We start from the raw sequence: 20,037 nt of genomic DNA on the forward strand, positions 1-20,037 counted from the left end.
AACTGAAGAGTCGCTACGGATCGGCACTAAATTATGTATTTTAAAAACCAATTACCTAGGAATCAAATAGTTTGAAAACTCATTAATGGAGAGAGACTGTTAGCTCTTTAATTCGAACGAAATTATTATAAAAAATTTAGACCATATTTGGATGTCAGAATTAAATATCCGGTGATAACTTATTCATTATTATGAGAAGTTTGATTTTTTACTTATTATCTATAAAATGATTTATATTATTCTAAAAACATTGATTTGGAGATCGTATATCCTATTCTGTTGTTCTAGACATCTGATCGGTATGCTTTTTATCTACGAAATGTCACATATCTTTTGAGTAAATTAAAAAGATATACCGAATAAAATGTTTATACATACAAACAGAACCTTATAGTCTTTTAGTCAGCAATCTTTTTGATTAATTGCATAATACATCTGATGAGTTACATTTTGATTTTGAAGCTTTTGTCATGGAGATGTAATTGTACACATGGTGTACCCAATAATTAATTCTCCTCTCTCTCTCTCTCTCTCTCTCTCTCTCTCAACCATGCACCCTCCTATTTAAAGGCCCCACCTCTCATTCCAACTCTCATTTCCCCCTCTCCATACTCTCCCTTTCATCTCCCCCAATATTAACTCCCTCTCTCCCACAACCACAACCAACACCACCATCTTCTTTCATTTTGTCCCTCTATTATTTCTCCTCTAACTCTTGATACACATCAATATCAATATATCCAATATTGCACTTATACCATGGGGTTCCCTTCTGTGTACTACTGTGTTATCCTCCCAAAGCCTCTCATCCTTGTGATCCAACTCCTAGACTCCCTTAGGCATGCCATGTTCCTCTCTCTCTTCTACCTCGGCCTCGCCCCCTCCGTCGTCGAAGACTACTACACGCTCCCTCCTCTATCCACAGCTGCAGCTGCAACTGCAACTACATTAACTGCAATTGCGACCGCAACTGCGACTGCAACTGCAACCCCTCCCCCTCTCTCTCCTCCGGTTACGCCCTCGGCGATCAAAGCGCGGCTTCGCACCGTGCGCTTCGCGAGCTCTTCGAAGATCCCATCATCATCATCATCATCATCATCAACATCAACACCATCATCACCAGAGCTTGGGGAGGAGCCCATGTGTGCAGTGTGCTTAGGGCCATTGAAGGCAAAGGATGAGGTGAGGGAGTTGGGGGGGTGTTGCCATGTTTTCCACAAAGGGTGTATAGATAAGTGGGTGGACATGGGCCAGGTCACATGCCCTTTGTGTAGAGCCTTTCTTTTGGCAAATTAGGGTTAGGGTTAGGGTTAGGTTAAAAAAAAAAAAGGATCCTAAATTGTCATATGTTGATTTTATTAATGAGAGGAGAGAATTAGGTGATGAGGAATTGGAGAGTTGATGGGAATTATATATGTGTCAAAATGTTAGGTAAGAATAACTCTCTTAAAAATTAATGAATAATATTAATAATAAATAATAATAATAATAATAATAACAAGAGTACAATATATTAATTATATATATATATATAATATTATATATATATATATATAGATCCGGCTACTATGCTTTAATAAACACGAAGCACTTTAGTGCTACGAAAGTTTTCCGCCGTTTAGATCTACCATTTTCATATTTTACCCGTTAGATCAACTATTCAACCAACCACCCACTTCAACCCTAGGGGTCACATCATCTCTAACCGCACATCTCTTAATCCAATGGCAAAACTTGGTAGCACCAAGACTTGGTGCTATTAATAGCATAGTAAGCCTAGTTCGTATACTATATATATATATATATATATATATGCATAGTTTGATTATATTTTTTTTTTTGAGAGATAAATAGCACGCTACTCGTTTCGTTTATTTCATTTAGAAATAAACTTAGTTAGAAATGTGAATCAACTAGGATTCGAACTTGGGTCTCGGATACCAATTATCAAGCTCTTTGCCACTTACTCTATAAAAGCTTGATTATATTAACTTAGGTATTTTTGTAATTAATTATTTCCCTTCTCCTTTTGGGGAAACTTGTAAGAATGATGATCCCAAAATTTGATAATGATAATGAGAATGTTTACACTCTGATCAATGATTGATGGTGATGTGTGGTTCAAAGAAATCTATACTATATATAGGCTAAGGCTACATTATTTTATTGAGTATAAACTTCTTTATACTCATAAATTTTTGACCGTTAGATAAAAAAATATACGGTTAAACTAATAGTGATTTTCTAGGGTTGCATGAGTGGTTAGTTAAATAATATAATCTAACGGATGAAAATGATTAGAGAAATAGATCTAACAGCCGAAAATTTATTAAGTAAAGAAGGATTTATATTCTCATTTTGGCCTTTACTGTAGGGAGATGGGAGTTGTTGATAAATGATAAGTGATACATGAATGAATGCTGTTGATAACTGCTGGTGTTGTTGTTTTAGGGTACAAAAGGAATTAATGATTGTTGCGTGTGTAGAGCAACTTGTTGCCCTTGCATTTAATGAGCCAAGATCTACTCCCACATAAAGTTGGGTAAGGGTTAATTACTGCACCATGGTCACTCAACTTTTACCCATGTTTTTTTTAAAAAAAAAATTTAAAATCCTAGTCCTAGCTAGGGCTGTCGGCTAGCTGAACACGACCGAGCTGGCTCGTTAAAATATAATATCGAGCAAAGAAAATTTAGCTCATGTACGGTTTATTTATTAACAAACCGAATACGAGCTGGATTGCAAACAGTAAATTGGATTGTCAGTCTTACTATTGAGTGAAAAGTTAAAAAAAATTTAAAAATTAGAATCTTAATCTAATAATTAAAATTCATAAAATAAGTGTCTTTACATGCATTTTGATTGGCCACGGCTCGTGTTTAACTCATTTATTAAATGAGCGATCAATCTCAAATTCATTTCAAGCCGAACATAAGCTGGCTCACAAACTGCGCGCTGGATATATAGTGAGCCGACCGCCGCTCGTGTTGGACTCACTCATTAAACGAGTGATCGATCTCAAACTCAATTCAAGCCAAATACGAACTGACTCATGAACAGCAAGCTAGATTGCCAGCTTTAGCCCTAAACTTTTAGCTTTCACAATTAAATCCCTAATATTTACTTATCTACTTAGATTTAAGTTCTTCTTGTCAACTGGAGGAAACTAGTTTTGGTCCTGGAAAAAATAGCAATTATCTTATGTTACTAATGCGACGGCGATGCGTAATCTATCTAAATTTTTGATAGTGAGTTCTAACCTAACTACAATTCATATCGCGATCCTTAATAACTGATTTGAAGTAGAGGTTATGCAACATTTCATTTTCGATCTAATTAAATTATTAGTTATTTATCGATATCATTCATAAAACCTGAATAGAGTGATTGCGACAAATTGAGCATTATAGTGGTAAAATTAAGAAGCTGCTTTGACACACAAATCCAGTTGAACTACTGCGTTCGAACCGATCAAACCTGAACCAGTGCTAGATCAAGATCAAATAGTAAAAACTGGTCCAAACAGGCATTCGATAAAGCTGTGTTCTTTCCCAATTTACACAGCACAAAATTTATATTAAATTGGTTGAATACATTCGAAAGTGGTTTTTTTAAAAAACTTAACTTTTACTTTATTTTGTTTGTTCTCCTGAAACTAGATCTCATTCACCATCTTATTTTGATTCATGGGCATTTAATTTTGTGCCCAAAATTTATAGAACAGAGAAAAAGGAATTAGCATTTCTAATTGAGACTAGGAGTGGTTGGATGCATAACATTATAATTAACATAATCATTTTTACTATATGTATAATAAATTTAATAAATCTAGCTAAATTCAATTATAAAATAATAATAATAAGGGACAATTACTTATATACTCCTGAAAAATTTTTAGCTTTTTAATTTACCCCTCTTAGAAGGCTAATATTAAAAATATTTTTTTTAACATTCCAACCTATTTCAAATATACCCATAGAATTAAAATCTGTTAATAAACTATTAGCAATAACTATTATCTCTATAAAATTACTATTTTATTCTTTCAAATATGTCCTTCTACTATCACCGACTTTCCTTATTTGCCCTTAAGTCATGAACAAAAAACCTATTTTTCTTGTCTTTTCAACTTCTACTATCACCAATATTTTTTATTTGCCCTTAAGTTAAGGGTAAAAGAAGCATTTTGATTTTTTTAAACTCTGATGGATATTTAACTCACGTTTAATTCAAGTTAACTTAACGAGTGGTAACTGTAGATGTATTTTGAAACAACGGAGGAACATACGAGGGTATATTGAAAAGAAAAAAAAAAAGAATAAATGAGATATTTTTGAAAATTTGAAGGGTATATAAGCAATTATCCATAATAACACCCCCTTTAGTTCAGACTTTAAAACACATTAAACAAAGGGACCCTCCAACTCCTCCTATCATGGCTTAAAGAGTCTCTTCAACTCCCTATCTCCAACTTCTTTTTTTTTCCTCTATAAAACATGCTTCATAACACCCTCTTGTGTACCATACACAAAAAGTTCTCATTGGATACAAAGCAAATCTCTCCAGCCTCAAACTTTGTTCACTTTTAAGGTAATTTAATTTGCTCTATTAACTTTATTATGATGTATTCATTTCTTATCTTGAGGATTGTTTCTCTTTTTTTTCACTTTTATAGTCATTTTTCACACAAGCAAACTCAGAATTAATGAAAACCTATCACTACTCTTACATCCATTTGCATGTATTTTTTGTATAGACAAATGATAATTTGAATGAGATTATATAGAATATGTATATTTTGGTAGAACAATTAAACAATTGTGGTATGGGGGTTACATGGACACTGCAATTACATACATGCAACAACAGTGAACTTTTCAATAAGCATGAACATATAGATCCAATGAATGTATACCGAAATTCGACATCTACAAAACAGTTTAGATACAGTTGTAAGAAACTTATTTCTAACTTACTATAGTGCACATCCACCAAGTACATTGGATTTAAGTTCTTTTTGTCTACTAGAAGTGTCTAATTGGATATCAATGTAGAGTAATTTTGCTCTTCCTCTTGAGCACTATGGATTTTGTATCTTAAAGTGTACCAGACCAGTTGCATGATTCTTCACTTTAGTTTGCACACAGATTAAACAACACCCGAATTAGTCGGGAGACATGATTGCTGACAATTAAATTGCTAGTATACTTAATTTGATGTGCCTTTGAGTTCTTATTTTTGTCATTTCAAAATGATACAGTAGTGTATCATTATACTGATTGTTTGTAAAGTCGACTAGTCATTTACCGCGAGTCGCTGGTTCCTGGCCTCCCAATAATAAGCTCTGTTTCTACCTCTACATTTGGACTAGCTTGGTCACTGGTATTAATCCCTTCAGGTATAGTTAGCTGTAGCAGAGGTTCAACCTTGCACTTTTATAGAACAGATATAATTATCATGTTAGTCGCAAAGTTATTGAAACTTCTACTAGGGCTAAACTTATTTATGCAACATCCAGAGTCTCACACATAACACTGCTATCTTCTTTCAAAAGTAAAATTTGGTTGATTTTTGTGTTATAAAAAGTTCTTTTAAAGAGGACCATGTTCATAAGTATTGAGTAGACGTAAAAATTCAAGTTCATAAATTCAGATTTAAGAAGATACATGTAAATATATAATTTTGCAGAGCGAAATATGGAAATATTTCTTTGGCATATTACTATTACCTTCTCACGGAGCACAGCATTCTCCCTTAAAGCCATTCTCTCCTGAATTCATGAGCCCAAAAATGCGAAGCCACATTTGTAATTAGCATTGGAAGTTAAAACAAGTCGATTCGTTGGGTGAACAAAAGAAGATTCAAGGTAATAAGTAATTGTAGCTAACCTGTTCTTTTAGCTCTGAAATGTGATCCAATAACATTTTTTGCTGAATGTAGAGAGAACGAAATGTTAGCATTATCAATTACTAATAACATTTTGCTTTAGGCTTAAGATAAAACAAAATGAAGCTAATGCTATTATACTAACCTTTGTTGCTCGAACGTTGCTAAGACTTTTCTCTAATTGAGCCTCTAGTTCACGTAATTCCTCCGTCGAACACGGCTCTATACCTTCACCCATGAGTTTCCTGCAGCAATCTTATATTATACATGTGGCGGTACGAAGCAAGATAATCCTTAAAATTCAAATCCATACCTTTTATGAGCTTCAAGAACTTCTATCTTATTTGCCAGCCTTGCAGTTTCAGACTTCCAATGCTGCATTTATAAATAGAAGTATTTCAGAAGACAAATTTGCTGACATCATTTCTTTGGCAGACTCTTAGGTGATTAATAGATAGCAGGAACATCATGTTCTCTATCGACAAATTGTTCTTATCATTTGATTTTACTATCATCAATCACATATACTTAGTTGCTGTCACTTGATACAGCTGATCCTTTTTTGATGGTGTGTTGAAAATTAGCATCTAAGGTTGAAATTGGCTATTTTTCTATCTATTCAGGGAATATTCCACCGAGGATTCGACAAAGTAAATGAATGTTGTGTGGAATTTAGCAGTTCCTATCATAATTAGGCCACTCAATTTGATGATTTACACTCTCTTCTATGTCAGAAACTACTGGATTTGAGCCAATACAATGCTTCTATAATATTAGTCTAGGATCTTTATTTAGGAGCTATTTTTTTAATATTTTAGATCAACATACAAACATTGTTGATCATCAAGTTATAAATAGGTTTTTTCTGTTTGGGATATCACTGCCAACTCTTCCAGATGTATATTTGAAAAACTTTCAATCATCATAATTGAACAACTGGAATCCAGCTTGCTGTCTGAGATACTGAAATACCTAGAAAGAAGAAACAATTTGCTTTAGGTGCAATAATTTGTGCATCATCAGGAGCAGCACTCATAGGTAAAATAAGAGAGATTAAAGTTTCGCATCAACCACTGATGTATCTCATAAGCTCTACTATTTTACGACGATACGCATTAAAACTCCTGCATATATTATATCAGAAGATACAGCACTCGGATGCCCAAAAGTATGACTGAACATAAAAAGTTGGAAAGATAAGAGTTTCTGATCCACGCTGTAAGCACGTGGACTTGTTTTGCAACAATACCCTGTCGAGACAGCGCATGTCTTGCAAATGACAATCCTTGAGTCTATAATCCTAAGATGTAAATATAAATCACCGAGAAAGCAACAAACTGCAGAGACCTTTAACTTGATTTAGAACTTATAAATGCCGCTACAAGTAATCATATTTGTTGAATGAAACTGCTTAATTAACCACTGTTCAAACCTGAATGCTTTCCACTGCAGCTCTCTTGGTACTCCCTGGCTCTTTCATATGCATTTTATACCGATCAATTGTCTTCTGCACACTGACGAAAATAACAAAAATTTCAGATCATGGGAAGTCTACATCTCTCTGACTAGTTTGAGGCAAAAAATATGAGCCCGATCAGTGCGACTCTTTACAAAAGAGCTCATTCTACCACAAGATTAAGCAGATAATGATGACGCTGAAATAGAATATCACATTCACATCACCTGCTTATGATTAATGCTTCAATGCCGCTAGTATTTACAACACTCTGCAAGCCACTTCAAGAAGTTTTAACAAAATGCTAACAACAAAAACAGGAGGCAAGAGAGCACATCCACCGAGAATAATGCAAGCAACCCTTGCTACCAAAAATCTGAAGCTATCTTACATAGCTAAGAATGCTAAATATTAGAACAAGAGTTACATAGCTAAGAATGCTAAATATTAGAACAAGAGTTACATAGCTAAGAATGCTAAATATAATATCAAAATGAAATATTGCGCACAAGAAAACTATGTTCTCCATATATGCTGTACTCAAACCAGCAAATTATGCTAAGATTTTTTTTTTAAAAAAAAAACCAATATTAGAACTAGATAAGGCTGTTTGGATTCATACACATCTTGCTTAGCATATCTTTTTCACTTAAAAAAATTTGTAGTATTTAATAGATGAGGATTATGGTCGAACGTCTAGAAAGAAATACTAAATTTGGCCTTCAAGCCATTTTCTCAGAATAAAATAAATCATGTCATAGATGAAAGTTATACTACCCGACGAAAATCATGATTTCCAAGACCTTCTGGAGAAAAAAAAGGATCAAATTCTTAGATTGCAATTACAAAAGAAAATTGTCATAATGCATAAATTATCACTGAATAACTTGTTCTAACATCTAAACAATGCTGAAGGAGCTAAATCCCCTGGGGATGAAGTACGCATTTAAGGTGAGGCCTTTTGTTGCTCAAAAAGCTGGATCCATTCATTTAGTTCAGGTCACACTGTTTGATCCCCCTTGAACCTATTTCAGGTTCCCCACTATTTGACAATGCCAACCTTAAATTTCAAATTTAGTCAAGAATTCTAACAACCATTTGAGGGTTCTTCTTGAAATCCTTATTATTTGATCATATAAATGATACTACTCTATAATAGGATATTAAGAGCAGAGGAAACAAAGTTCTCATAGTGGTCTGGGTGCAATTTCGTATCTTGGTTTAGTTACAAAATTTGGTACTCAGGGTCAAATTAATTTCTACTGTAATCCGACTAGTTTTAATTCAAAGTTGTGTTGCAATAATATCACCTTCTTAATAAGAGCTGAACCAATTTACACAGGCTAATTCAGAAGCATTAAGAAGATACTAATAAAACAACCACTTGTGCCATATATAGCCACAACAAGCCAACATTCTCCTTGCAAATAAATCCATTTGACCTCGAATTTTAACATCATAATCTTAACATCATCCCCAATAGCATGCTAAATTCTGCAATTTAATTCAAAGAATAAAGGAACAAATCAAAGGAACAAATCTTCTGCTAACCTTTCTAAGTTAAACAATAACAGTTGAACTATATTTTTCATCATCTTCTTCTTGTTTAGTCTTTCATGAGATAATAAAAAATCACGATGAAGAAGAAGGGAAGGGAAGGGAAGGTTAATGGTGAGGGAGAAGTTGAAAATAAGAAATCAGAGAGGAAGGAAAGGAGAATAGGAATAAGGGATACATTCTATCCTTTCTCTTTTATTAGTTTGTCAATTTTTATGATTTATTTTAGATTTCTACGATTTTTTTTTGCCCGTAATAAATCTCTAAAAATTAGGGCTATGACTTTAGAAGATTATTAGATATATATTTGTTTATGAAAATTTCTAATATCTTGAGATTTCATTTAAAGCAGGATTATGTTTTGAATGATAGAACTGGCCGAGTGATAACCAAGCACGCCTCAAACCCTTTGGATAAGATAGCGCAGTGGAAAATCGAATTTTATGCAGAAAAACTTTGATGAGAGCAATCGAAAAGACAAGCACAAGAGTAACGAGCACCAAAGAGAACAAGGGAAAACAAGAACACAATAAATTTACATGGTTCGGCCAAAGATGTGCCGACCTATGTCCACGGGCAAGAACTCCTTAATGCATTATATGATTAATCCATGGCACAATGTACGAGGAGTAAATTGGATACAAAAAATTTCTCTCCAGAGCTCTCCCATGTTTTTCTCTTAACTAGGGTTTACAATGAAGTTATAAAGTCACAAGCATGGATTACTAGGTATATAAACCCTAAAATCTAAACAAGTAGAAATGTATCACCACCGTTCATCCAAGCCTCCCAATTCACTTTTATCCATCAATCACCATTTTAAAAACCTACACAAGATGGTTCTGGACCATTTCTAATCTTAAAGCACAAAATTAGATAAAGTTGGAGTTGAAGCCAACTTAACTTGCATGTCATAGCCTCGAGTCTGGAACTTATATAGGGTGACTCGGAACCTGATACTTAGCAAACTGTCATGTTTCAGTACATAGATGAGGCATTCTGGAACACCAGCCCCCAGACCAGCTTCATGTCTTTCAGGTTCCGCGAAAAGGCTGACCTAGGTTCCAAAACCTAACTGAGGTTTCAGATCAACACTATTAGGTTTCAAAACCTGCATCTAGTAACCTGTATTTTTCGATGCTCATCTATGAAATTGACTTGAAACGTGGCTTCAACATGATCCAACATTGAAGACTATAAATCTAGCCTATGTCTTGTAATTTTGTTTATTTTGAAATTAAGATGCTTGATTTTAGAGAAATCCCCATGCTATCTCTCTTTATCTATTTGTTCTCTTCTTTGTTGTTGGGAGGTGCGTTGTTCCTCTCTCTTTTCCCCTCTCTCCCACACATCCTTTCGACACCCATTGCGCGCAACCCGATGCAACATAAGGTGACCTCTCCTGTAGCAACATAATTGTGAGACCCCTAGAATTTGGAAGTCTAAACTTTAGAGCATTTTGGGCGGTAGCTAGGTCCAACAAGTTGAGAGGGTTGAGCACCCAGAGCTGAAGTATGTAAGATGGATGAACCCTTTGAAAGCGAAGCATCACAATTGGTTTCAGAGCCAATCAGCAGCCGAAAGTGTGAGATCTAGTGAGGCGAGTTTCACATCATCAAGCGCTTGTAAGTGTGCAGGAGGCTAACAAGGACATTAGGACTTAAAAAGGAAAGAAAATCTGACACCCCCAGGATATGGAAGTCCTATATATAAAATAGGTTATCTTCTTTGAAAGCAGGACTTCACAATTGGCATCAGAGCCAATCTTCAGTCGAACATGTGAGATGAGTCTTGGCTGAGCTACAGCAAAGCATGGCTTCCCACGAGATCGGCTAAGGCTAGCGAGACAATTCTCACATCGCCTGATACTTGTAAGTGTGCTTAAGCTTGACGAGAACGTCGGGCTTAAGGAAAAAAGGATGTGACACCCCCAGTATTTAAAAGTCCTATATATAAGGTAGAATAAGACTAACCTCTTAACCTGGCTATAACATTTTGGGCGGTGGCTAGGCGTAAGAGGTTAAGAGGATTGAGAGAGCCTAGGGCTAAAGTAGTTCCAGGACAAGTGACTTCTTTACGAAGCAGGGCATCACAATCCAGGTAGAGGATAATCAACTCTACAGAAGTAGCCGACTGAGCCTGGCCTTAGGTGGACTACGGGGGGTAGTCCGGTGTAAAGCTATTGAAAATAAAAGGATCTTTAAAATAAAACATAATGCAGATTGATCAATTGACAAATATAAGACCCAATTAGTGACGAAAAGATACACCCAAAAGGAAGGAGTAGACTATGAAGAGACATTCTCTCCAATGGCAAGCTTTGTCTCTATTCGCCTGATTCTGGCTACCTTGCACATTTAGATTTGAAATTGTTCTAAATAGATGTGAAGACTGTATTCCTAAATGGGGAACTAGACGAAGAGATTTATATGAATATACCTCCTGGTTTCATATTGTAAGGAAGTGAATTCTCGAAATACGAGGATTGTACTTCATCCAAGATCGACTAATTGTCGAAAGTATACCCTTTGTGGAAGTTGAGAATGTCCCAAACACAAAATGTGCTTTGGGGTTGAGTCCGCGAGAGCAAATGATGCAAACTGCATCATTNTAGTGTAGTAGCTTTTCCTTTTGCATTAGTACACCTATGTATTGAGAGAGATTCATGTAGGTGGGGTTGGAGAGCTATGCATTTTGAGGATCAAATGTATTCATTTTTGAAAATGATGTAAAGGTAAAGAATGTAACTATTGTAATAGTTAGTAAAGTACTCTCTTTATTTCACTCGTATATCTTGTGGATTACTTGCTCTTCTTGTTGTTGGCACTGTTTGTGCCCCCGTTGAATGTGTATGTTTAGAATTTAAAGTCCTGGATAAATTCTTGTACACATTCCTGTGGTTGAGCCTTGGGCAGGCAGGGGAGGTGCTGTCCGTTCGGCGGTCTGTCGCCGCGGCCGAATCGTGCCAAATTGGTAGTGGTTTCGGGGCGGGGCGTGACACATACCCTAAAGATAAGAGCAGAAAGTGTACAGCTTAAAATGTTCTATCTACGACTTGAAACAATCATTTAGGCTATGGTATCAACAATTTCATCGAGCAATTATTATACTAGGCTTTATGATGATCGAAGAAGACCATTGCATGTGTTAAAAAGAAAAAATTCTTATCCTTTCACTATATATGGACAATATCTTGTTAGTCAGAAATGACATGGAGTTGATTGTCACCACACAGAGGTGGTTGTCCTCCACATTTGAGATAAAGGACCTGGGACAAATGGGTTATGTATTAGGAATCAAGATCCATAGGGATTAGTTTCAAAGATTTTTAAGTTTGTCTCAAGAGACTTACGTTAAAAGAATCGTAAAGCGATTCCAAATGCATAATTCAAACGTGTTGATGCTCCAATGGAAAAAAGTGATACTATCTTGCTCTTGAACAATGCCCTGAAACGGAAGAGAGAGAAAGTAGATGAAAAAAGTTTCATTTGCAAGCGCAGCCGGTAGCCTGATGTATGCGATAATGTGTAGTCAGTCAGACATATGCTTTGTAGTTGCATGGTAATTTGATATTAGAGTATTACTAGTGCGACACAGTGGTAGATAGTTAAGATGATTCTCAAATATCTACGAGGTACCGCAAACCTTACTCTATGCTATCACGGTGGGAACTCACATTAACGAAGTACGCGGACATAGATGAATCTACAGATAAAGATGAGCATAAATCCACTTCAGGATATGCGTTTCTACTTGAAGGTGCTGCTATTTCATCATGTAGTAAGAAACGACCTTGTCTCCTTGTTGACGATGAAGTTGGAGTACATTGTGTGTACAGCAGCAGTGCAAGAGGTAGTTTGGCTAAGGAGATTTTTGACAAATTTGAATATAATAGCATATATAGATAATGCTGTTATTATTTATTGTAATAATTAGCAACGATAGCTTTTGCGAATGATCCAAAGTGTTATAAAAGATCTAAGCATGTTGAGAACAGATAACACTTCATTAGAGATATGATTGCAGATTACAATTGTAAATAAGCAAGCAAGTATTTCAATTGTATATGTTGCCTTAGATAAGCTAAGATGAGACCTTATGAAGTCGACAATAGAGATGGTCCACGACTCTACTTGGCCTATATGAAGTCAAATGTGAAGAAGGCACGATGTGGGTTAGTGTCTTGACGTTGTTGTCTTGAGTTGCAATAGAACCAACATTCTTATGGTGTTTTGAGAATGACATGTCCATAGAGGTAGCTCTATCATAGCATATGTTCTTAACTTCTTACCATATGTGCAAAATCGAACACTACAAAAGAGAGTGATAAAATTGATCTCTGTTTCGTCGCTTTGTGAGCCTTTTGAGACTTGGAACCATGTCATAAAGTGGATACTTGGTGATGCACTTTACCATGATATCCAAGGGCCAGGATTCATCAAGTCAAGTGGAACATGTTTAGGAAAGCAACCAAATTGAAATGAATTGGCATAAGGCATCTGAGAAAAAATTATTTGACAACACACTTGTGATTTGTGACTCACACATGCATTAATAAGAGATTTAGCGTGCTCGACGATAGGAATCAGATATGCTATGATCTGGTACAGTTCAGTAATTTAGAGTATTAAACGAGATGTGGAGAATTAGTATCATGTTAGTTGGATGGTGACTTAATATAGCATTCCTCATTTTTTATTTTTCTCATTTTTTGATCACACCAATCATTTTCCGTATAAAAAGTAGAAATATATGAGAGACTATATTTGGGATAAGAAAATATGAATAAATACAAAGTGTGTACAAGTGGGGATATTAAAACTTGTCCATATATATTGGGACTTATCCAAAATATTCCTAGTCCATATAGGCTAAAAAATAAATCTAAAAAATAAATCCTATTTTGTTAAATCCCTATTTAAGTGCGATCTAGTTAGAATCATATTAGGATTAGTATCTCCCCTCAGACCTATAAATACACGAGGGATTGGCCACAAATTATACAAGAGAAAATTAGAATTATCTCTTCACAAAATTTCTCTTTGGTTCACTCTAGGGCATTATCAGAAATCCTACGGATTTGGACGGTGCACTGCGATCAACTCTGATAGCCGGTTTGTGACGACAAAGATCAACTCTACAAAACAAAAAGGTGCTAAAGACCGAGACAGATTTTGTCAGATCAAGAAGTTCGTAAAACAAGCCAAGATCGGATCCGAGGTAATTACAACTAAATGCTGCAATGCAAAGATATGTAAAGTTTATGTGATTTTCATAATAAATTTGTCATAATTTCCAACACACTGTTTACCATTGACGGGATTGTTATCATGAGTTATAGAGTGGAGATTCAAAATAGAATACGATGAGTTGACACAACCAAATTTAATAGGTGAGAACATGACCTTACACTACCAGAAGTGACAAAGATGGATCGGATCCTAACATTCGTATACTAGGGCAATGAGCTTTGGGCATGCCAAAGGGCTAGCGTACATCATGTGGGGAAACTATGTTGGACGATACTACCAAATCAGTTGGTATGATTGGTGTAGACTAGAGTAGATGAATACATATGGGTTCGGAGAGGTACAACCCAGGTATTATCATCAAGGACGAATAACATACACTGAGGTAGCCAAGTGTGCTATGAGGAGCTATTTTGTAGTACAATATGTTCGAAGCTGGGATGTATGGATTTGGAGATGTTTGTGATAGTTGGTCTGTGTTGTGATACTGAAGGTACCTATATGTCGTGTTCATAGTTGGTGTCAATATTAGAGAGTAAATGTAGACCATTCAATGCTATTGGTATATGTCAGGACCAGGTTTGTTTATATCGCGTGAACGCATCATGTGCACACTCATCAGTATCTTGGAAAGTAAATTATGTGCATCATTACTAAATATTTAAGTCGATTAATTATAAATATCCTAATCACATAGGATGCGTACCTAGTCTGTTTTGCAAGTAGGTCTGAATGATATACTAGGGAGGACTACGCAGTGGGATGACACAGTTTCAAGTAGTATATGCATTAGTGATGGTTCGTATTAAGCAATGATCTTATTTGTTGTTTCTTGCATCTCAGATCCCTCGCTACATCGCTCTATACCACCCCTCAAGTGATGCTAGCAGGCTTTTTCACTCCTATAAATCTTGTGCTTCCATGGGATTTACGTTAAATTCAGATTTGAATCTTATGGAGGCGCGACAGTCATGACCTGAACAAAAAAATATTTTCCGAATTGGGGTTGCACGCTAATCGGATATTCAAGTGAAAAATTATAGTTGTTTAAAGATTTCTCGCACCGATTATAAAAGTTACCCTCAACAGAATTTTCGGCTCAACTTGGTTGAGTCAAGTTTTTCCAAAAACTCTAATGCTAAATTGGCAGCATCACAAATGAAATAATTGTATTGCATGTCAATCTAGAACACAAATAAGGTAGGTCGGGTGTGACACGCACATGAACATGATAATGGCATGAGTAACTTATATTAGCAACAAAATATATTTCTTGCATTAATAGAATAGTAAGTAGGTTCAATACTTGTGCTAATCTAGATTGAAACTTCGTTTTCGTGATTAGGACCCAGCAGCAAGACCTGCAATGGGGTGGGCTACAACACCGCCATAGCAGTTCTTAGAATAGTTAAATAAGTTCAATACTTGTGCTAAACGAGTCATATTTTGTGGATTGTTTTTTTTTTTAAGATAATTTTAATTGCCTCGAGTATTGTCCACCCAAAATGACCCACACAAATGGTTTACTTGTTTGTCACAGGTGTTTGGGGTTTTTTTTATTTTTTATTTCCTTGTTTTACACTATTAGTTAACTATGTTGTGTTCATGTCTAACCCAAATATGACTCTCGAACACGAATCACGAATCGCCACATCTTGTTGGGCACATAATGCTTTTTCAACATTTGTACATTGATCCACTGATATCGATGCTCGGTCTGTATCTTATTGCACGACCATCCAATCTAGGTTGCAACAAGGTTGTTCAAGAAAGTTGGCAGTTCTCAAGTTGCTCAAATTCGGTACATATTTTCCAACAACTCTAGCTTCATGTAAAATTTGGAGCTTGACAATTAGTATGTTAAGTTCAAACTGCTAGCTCTAATCAGAAAATATCAACTATATACACTGTAGATTAAAAGAATTCATGTATAAAATATGCCTACATGTATGTATCTATGTATATGTATTACCTTTTTGTTTTCATTTTTTTTCACTTGAGCTCTCTTTTCTTTGTTAAGTATATAAAAGACACATACATACATATCACTTGGCTCCTCCTCCTTTCAAGTCAAACTACAATCAAATTTAAACCAAGCAAAGTGCTCTTTAGCTCCAGTGAGCTTGGCTCTTTAATTAGTACGTCATTAGTTTAGCAATTAAAACAAAATGTTTTAAGTAACACAAAACAACGAAAACTAGCTCAATTATAAAAAGACTAAAATGGAGTTTTTGAAAAGTATCAGGAAAGATTATTAGCCGACTAAATTTAATTTCAATCTATTCATGTTTAGCTAAAAAAATTAAGCACAAAGAACAGATATACGTTAAACAAATTGTAAATATTATATTGTAAACAAAAGGCTCCTAACTAATATAATTGACGAGGCTTACACAACCGCAACTTTTAATAACGGAAAGAGGTTCATTCATGCCATTTCATTAGGTATAAATACATACTATACGCATGTGTGCATAGCCATATATATATATATATATATATATATATGTGCATGTATATATGTATCTACGTACATGCATGCATAATATGTTACAGCATGCAGTAATCAATCAAAATAGATCTAGACAAAGATTTCGGGAAGTTCCAGCAACTTTTTCCTTTTGTAGTAAGCAACAATAAGAGAATACTTCGAAGTTCTAACAGATGACCATATAAATGTATCTCCCCAGGGCTAACATAAAAATAAGCCTTGGTAGGCAAATGCAATTAAAATATATTAAAATGATTTAAGTACTGAATTTATGCATCTAAAGGGTAGAATATGCAGCCACACAAGTAGTATCATTTCAGCAGCTCCTTTAGATAATATGCAGTTTATGTGCAATATGGAGAAATGCAGTGAAGTATCAAAATTAATCAAACAAAAGAACTATCGATACAATTAGTTGTTCATAAAGAATTGGATAAAAAGACCATACAAAATTAACCAAAGAATAAGATGGAAGATATATAGAGCTCCTATAAATAAGGCTGAACTTAGAAAATGGTCTTTAGCCAAAGTAGTTCGCGATGATAATATAAGCCACATGGATATGCATGGCCTTCATTAGTCATGTAGATTAAGAAATGCGGTTAGCCAACGATCACTGCCCTACTATACGAACTTAGAAGAGAAACACTACAAAGCGAGATAAAAAGATGGTAGTTCCTCTGAAACCTACATTTCGAACGCTGAAGATCAATTCTATGCAAAGATCATAACTATGGCCATTTCATAAGAAATAATAGAGATCTGATCGAACCGCAAGCAAAATATTGAGTGATGACACCAAAACAGCAGTAGAGCAGTTTTGTCCACCTACGATTGAATCAAATTTTCTTCTATAAAATCAGACTGATTTAAATATTCCAGTTCATTTGACATTTAAAAAAGTGAATAAATCACAAATATTCAACCAACAAACTACTGTATCATATGCTCATTAGTTCACTATTAACCGTGTCTTTGTGTTTAAGATCCCATAATTAGTGTTCAATGACAAAAAAATCATCGTCTAAAAACATTCAAAAGGCGAGCTACATTAATTCTTATTTCTCCGAAAGAGGTTGCTACATTGCGGAAGTGTATGAAAACGGAAAAGGTTCAAATCTAGTTTAGGAATAAAAAAAAAAGAAAATCATAGTCGTACAACTATACAATTTAAATATTCTTCTTTTCTTCTCTTCTTCCTCCAAAGCTAATCAAATAGCAAACTCGCAATTATCGAAACTCTAAACATTTTTTTAAAAAAAAAAAGAAAAAACCTGTTGTTTCTTTAAAATGAGACATTGAATAAGCACCAGTTAATTATCACACACCATTAATTGGTTTTCCTCAGTAATTACTAATTATGGTTAAAATTCAATAGCAGCTTCAGTATGATCATTTATTGATGATAAACACTGTACTTAACCCCCCAAAAAAAAATTTAAAAAAAATCCCATTTTTATCCATTATTGTTAAATTTAGCAACATGAGATGATCTACAATTATAATTAATTGTGGTTTTTCTCATACAAACAAAGAACTAAACACTGACAAAAAGGTTTTTGTGATGTGACCATTCAAATCAAATGACAAACCCTAACCCTAGAAAGAAAAAAAAAAAAAAGAAAAGAAAAAAAAAGAAGCTAGGGCAAGTCTAATATCTGATCAAATAAAATAAAATCAAAATAATCCAAGAAATATGCATCAAGAATGATGAGGGAGAGATCTAGAGAGAGAAACCCAGGTACTTTCTACTACTATCTAATACCAAATCAATCTAGAGAGAGAAATTGCCCCAACACTATGCACCATAGGGATTGGAACTATGTAGAGAGATTAATAACTGAGATGGATGAAACTATGTAGAGAGCTTAATAATTAAGATGGATGAAACTATGTAGAAAGCTTAATACTAGAGGGAGAGGGATTCGCACCTGGAGGTGGCGAATTCGTAGAGGTGGCCGCGGGAGGAGAAGACGATGAGCGCCACCTCTGCGTCGCAGAGCACGGAGAGCTCGAAGGCCTTCTTCAGCAGCCCGTTGCGGCGCTTCGAGAACGTCACCTGCCGACTCGCCGTGTTCTCGATCCGCCGCATCTCCCTCTTCCCCCTCGCCATTTTTGCCCCGATCCGAAGATCCCTCCCCTCCCTCTCTCCACTTCCGCTTGTTCTTGCAGTGATAGAGAGAGAAAGAAAGAAATTGGTCAATTTATCGGTTTATTTGTTTACTTTCTATAAAGGAAAAGAGAAAGTGTAAGTGTTTATTTAGAGGAAGGGGTGATGGTCTCTTTCTTTCCTTATTTGTCCACAAAAAAAAAAAAAAACTTTTGTACTGAAAAAGAAGAAGAGAATAAAAGTGGAGGTTGGAGAATGGACAAAAAAGATCACTCAAAGTAAAAGCTGAAAATAAATTATTATTAAATGAATTATAAATAGAGAAATATGTTTAGACTTTGTTCACCATGTCAGCTGAGTTATATATGAATCATTCTTTAATTTGCTAATAAATATCTAAAATTTTTTATTTTACTGTTTAATCTTTTAATTTCTTCGATTTTGAATCAGTTAATTATACACACACTTCAAAATTTAAGCTAATTATTTTAAGAAATTTATAATTGCGAAAATTATATGAAATATATTAACTAAATCTGTAAAAATAATTAACCGCTCATTCAAATTTTAGAATTAAATTAGTGTTGACTAACTCAACTCAAATAAATTGAAGAATTAGTTACTAAAATCAAAATTTGAAAGATTGATTAGTTAACTCGAAATGGTCTATAACTCAAATAAATTCTGTACGTTTTTTCCTTTAAAATGTAAATTATCTTGTATGTAATCCATTAATTCTAAAAATCCTATAAAACTTACAAACCTAATGTAATAGAAAAAATTACTAAAAAAATTATGTTAATAAATTATTGACAACTTCATATAGAAATAATCACGTCAGTTTAAACAATCTTATTCGACCAGCAAATAATTCTGTGCTAATATTGTCGATATGTTAAATAAGATGTGTATCAAAACAAAGTAGCGTGTTGTATTTATATCTGATGATATTATGAAACGTCTCGTGCCAATAGCACAATAATTCTTTAATTATATAAAAAATATTTTTTTAATATTTATGTGTTTTAATTTTTATATTAATTTTACTATTGTATATTACTTTGCATAATTTAATATTTGTACTTTTAGACACAACTACTAGCGTGAGCTCCGAGTATCTAAAATGTTTATAATTTGTATTTAAAATTTTGTATTTTTCTTTGAGTTAATGTAGTTTTAAAAAGAACACAAAACAAAAAAAAAAACTCCATTTATTGCATATTTAGAGGTCGGTTCATGGTGGACCAGGTCCAAGCAACATCAACGCGGATCAGCTGCTAATGAACGG

The 20,037-nt window shown here is 34.6% G+C and overlaps 2 protein-coding genes across 2 annotated transcripts; one reads left to right on the forward strand and one right to left on the reverse strand.

The window, feature by feature from the left end:
- On the forward strand, positions 575-1,501 carry LOC109728731 (E3 ubiquitin-protein ligase ATL4-like). Its single transcript, XM_020259236.1, has one exon. It carries the CDS (start codon positions 760-762, stop codon positions 1,294-1,296), a length of 537 nt encoding a protein of 178 aa, XP_020114825.1. The 5' UTR covers positions 575-759; the 3' UTR covers positions 1,297-1,501.
- On the reverse strand, positions 4,782-18,929 carry LOC109728730 (MADS-box transcription factor 50-like). Its single transcript, XM_020259235.1, has 7 exons — positions 18,571-18,929; positions 7,319-7,400; positions 6,200-6,261; positions 6,032-6,131; positions 5,889-5,930; positions 5,729-5,770; positions 4,782-5,432 (listed from the first exon to the last, which is right to left on the reverse strand). The coding sequence occupies exons 1-7, from the start codon at positions 18,750-18,752 to the stop codon at positions 5,304-5,306; spliced, it is 639 nt and encodes a 212-aa protein (XP_020114824.1). The 5' UTR covers positions 18,753-18,929; the 3' UTR covers positions 4,782-5,303.

Source organism: Ananas comosus, linkage group 24, assembly GCF_001540865.1.
Source record: "Ananas comosus cultivar F153 linkage group 24, ASM154086v1, whole genome shotgun sequence".
Classification (NCBI taxonomy): domain Eukaryota; kingdom Viridiplantae; phylum Streptophyta; class Magnoliopsida; order Poales; family Bromeliaceae; genus Ananas; species Ananas comosus.

Bases quoted from the DNA above. Each gene is read 5' to 3' on its own strand.
- LOC109728731 (XM_020259236.1), top strand. From the start codon at position 760: ATGGGGTTCCCTTCTGTGTACTACTGTGTTATCCTCCCAAAGCCTCTC.
- LOC109728730 (XM_020259235.1), bottom strand. From the start codon at position 18,752: ATGGCGAGGGGGAAGAGGGAGATGCGGCGGATCGAGAACACGGCGAGT. The intron at 6,262-7,318 runs GTTTGAACAGTG...TTATAAATGCAG, and splicing joins CTGCAGTGGAAAGCATTCAG to CATTGGAAGTCTGAAACTGC. The intron at 5,771-5,888 runs GTTAGCTACAAT...TCATGAATTCAG, and splicing joins TTTCAGAGCTAAAAGAACAG to GAGAGAATGGCTTTAAGGGA.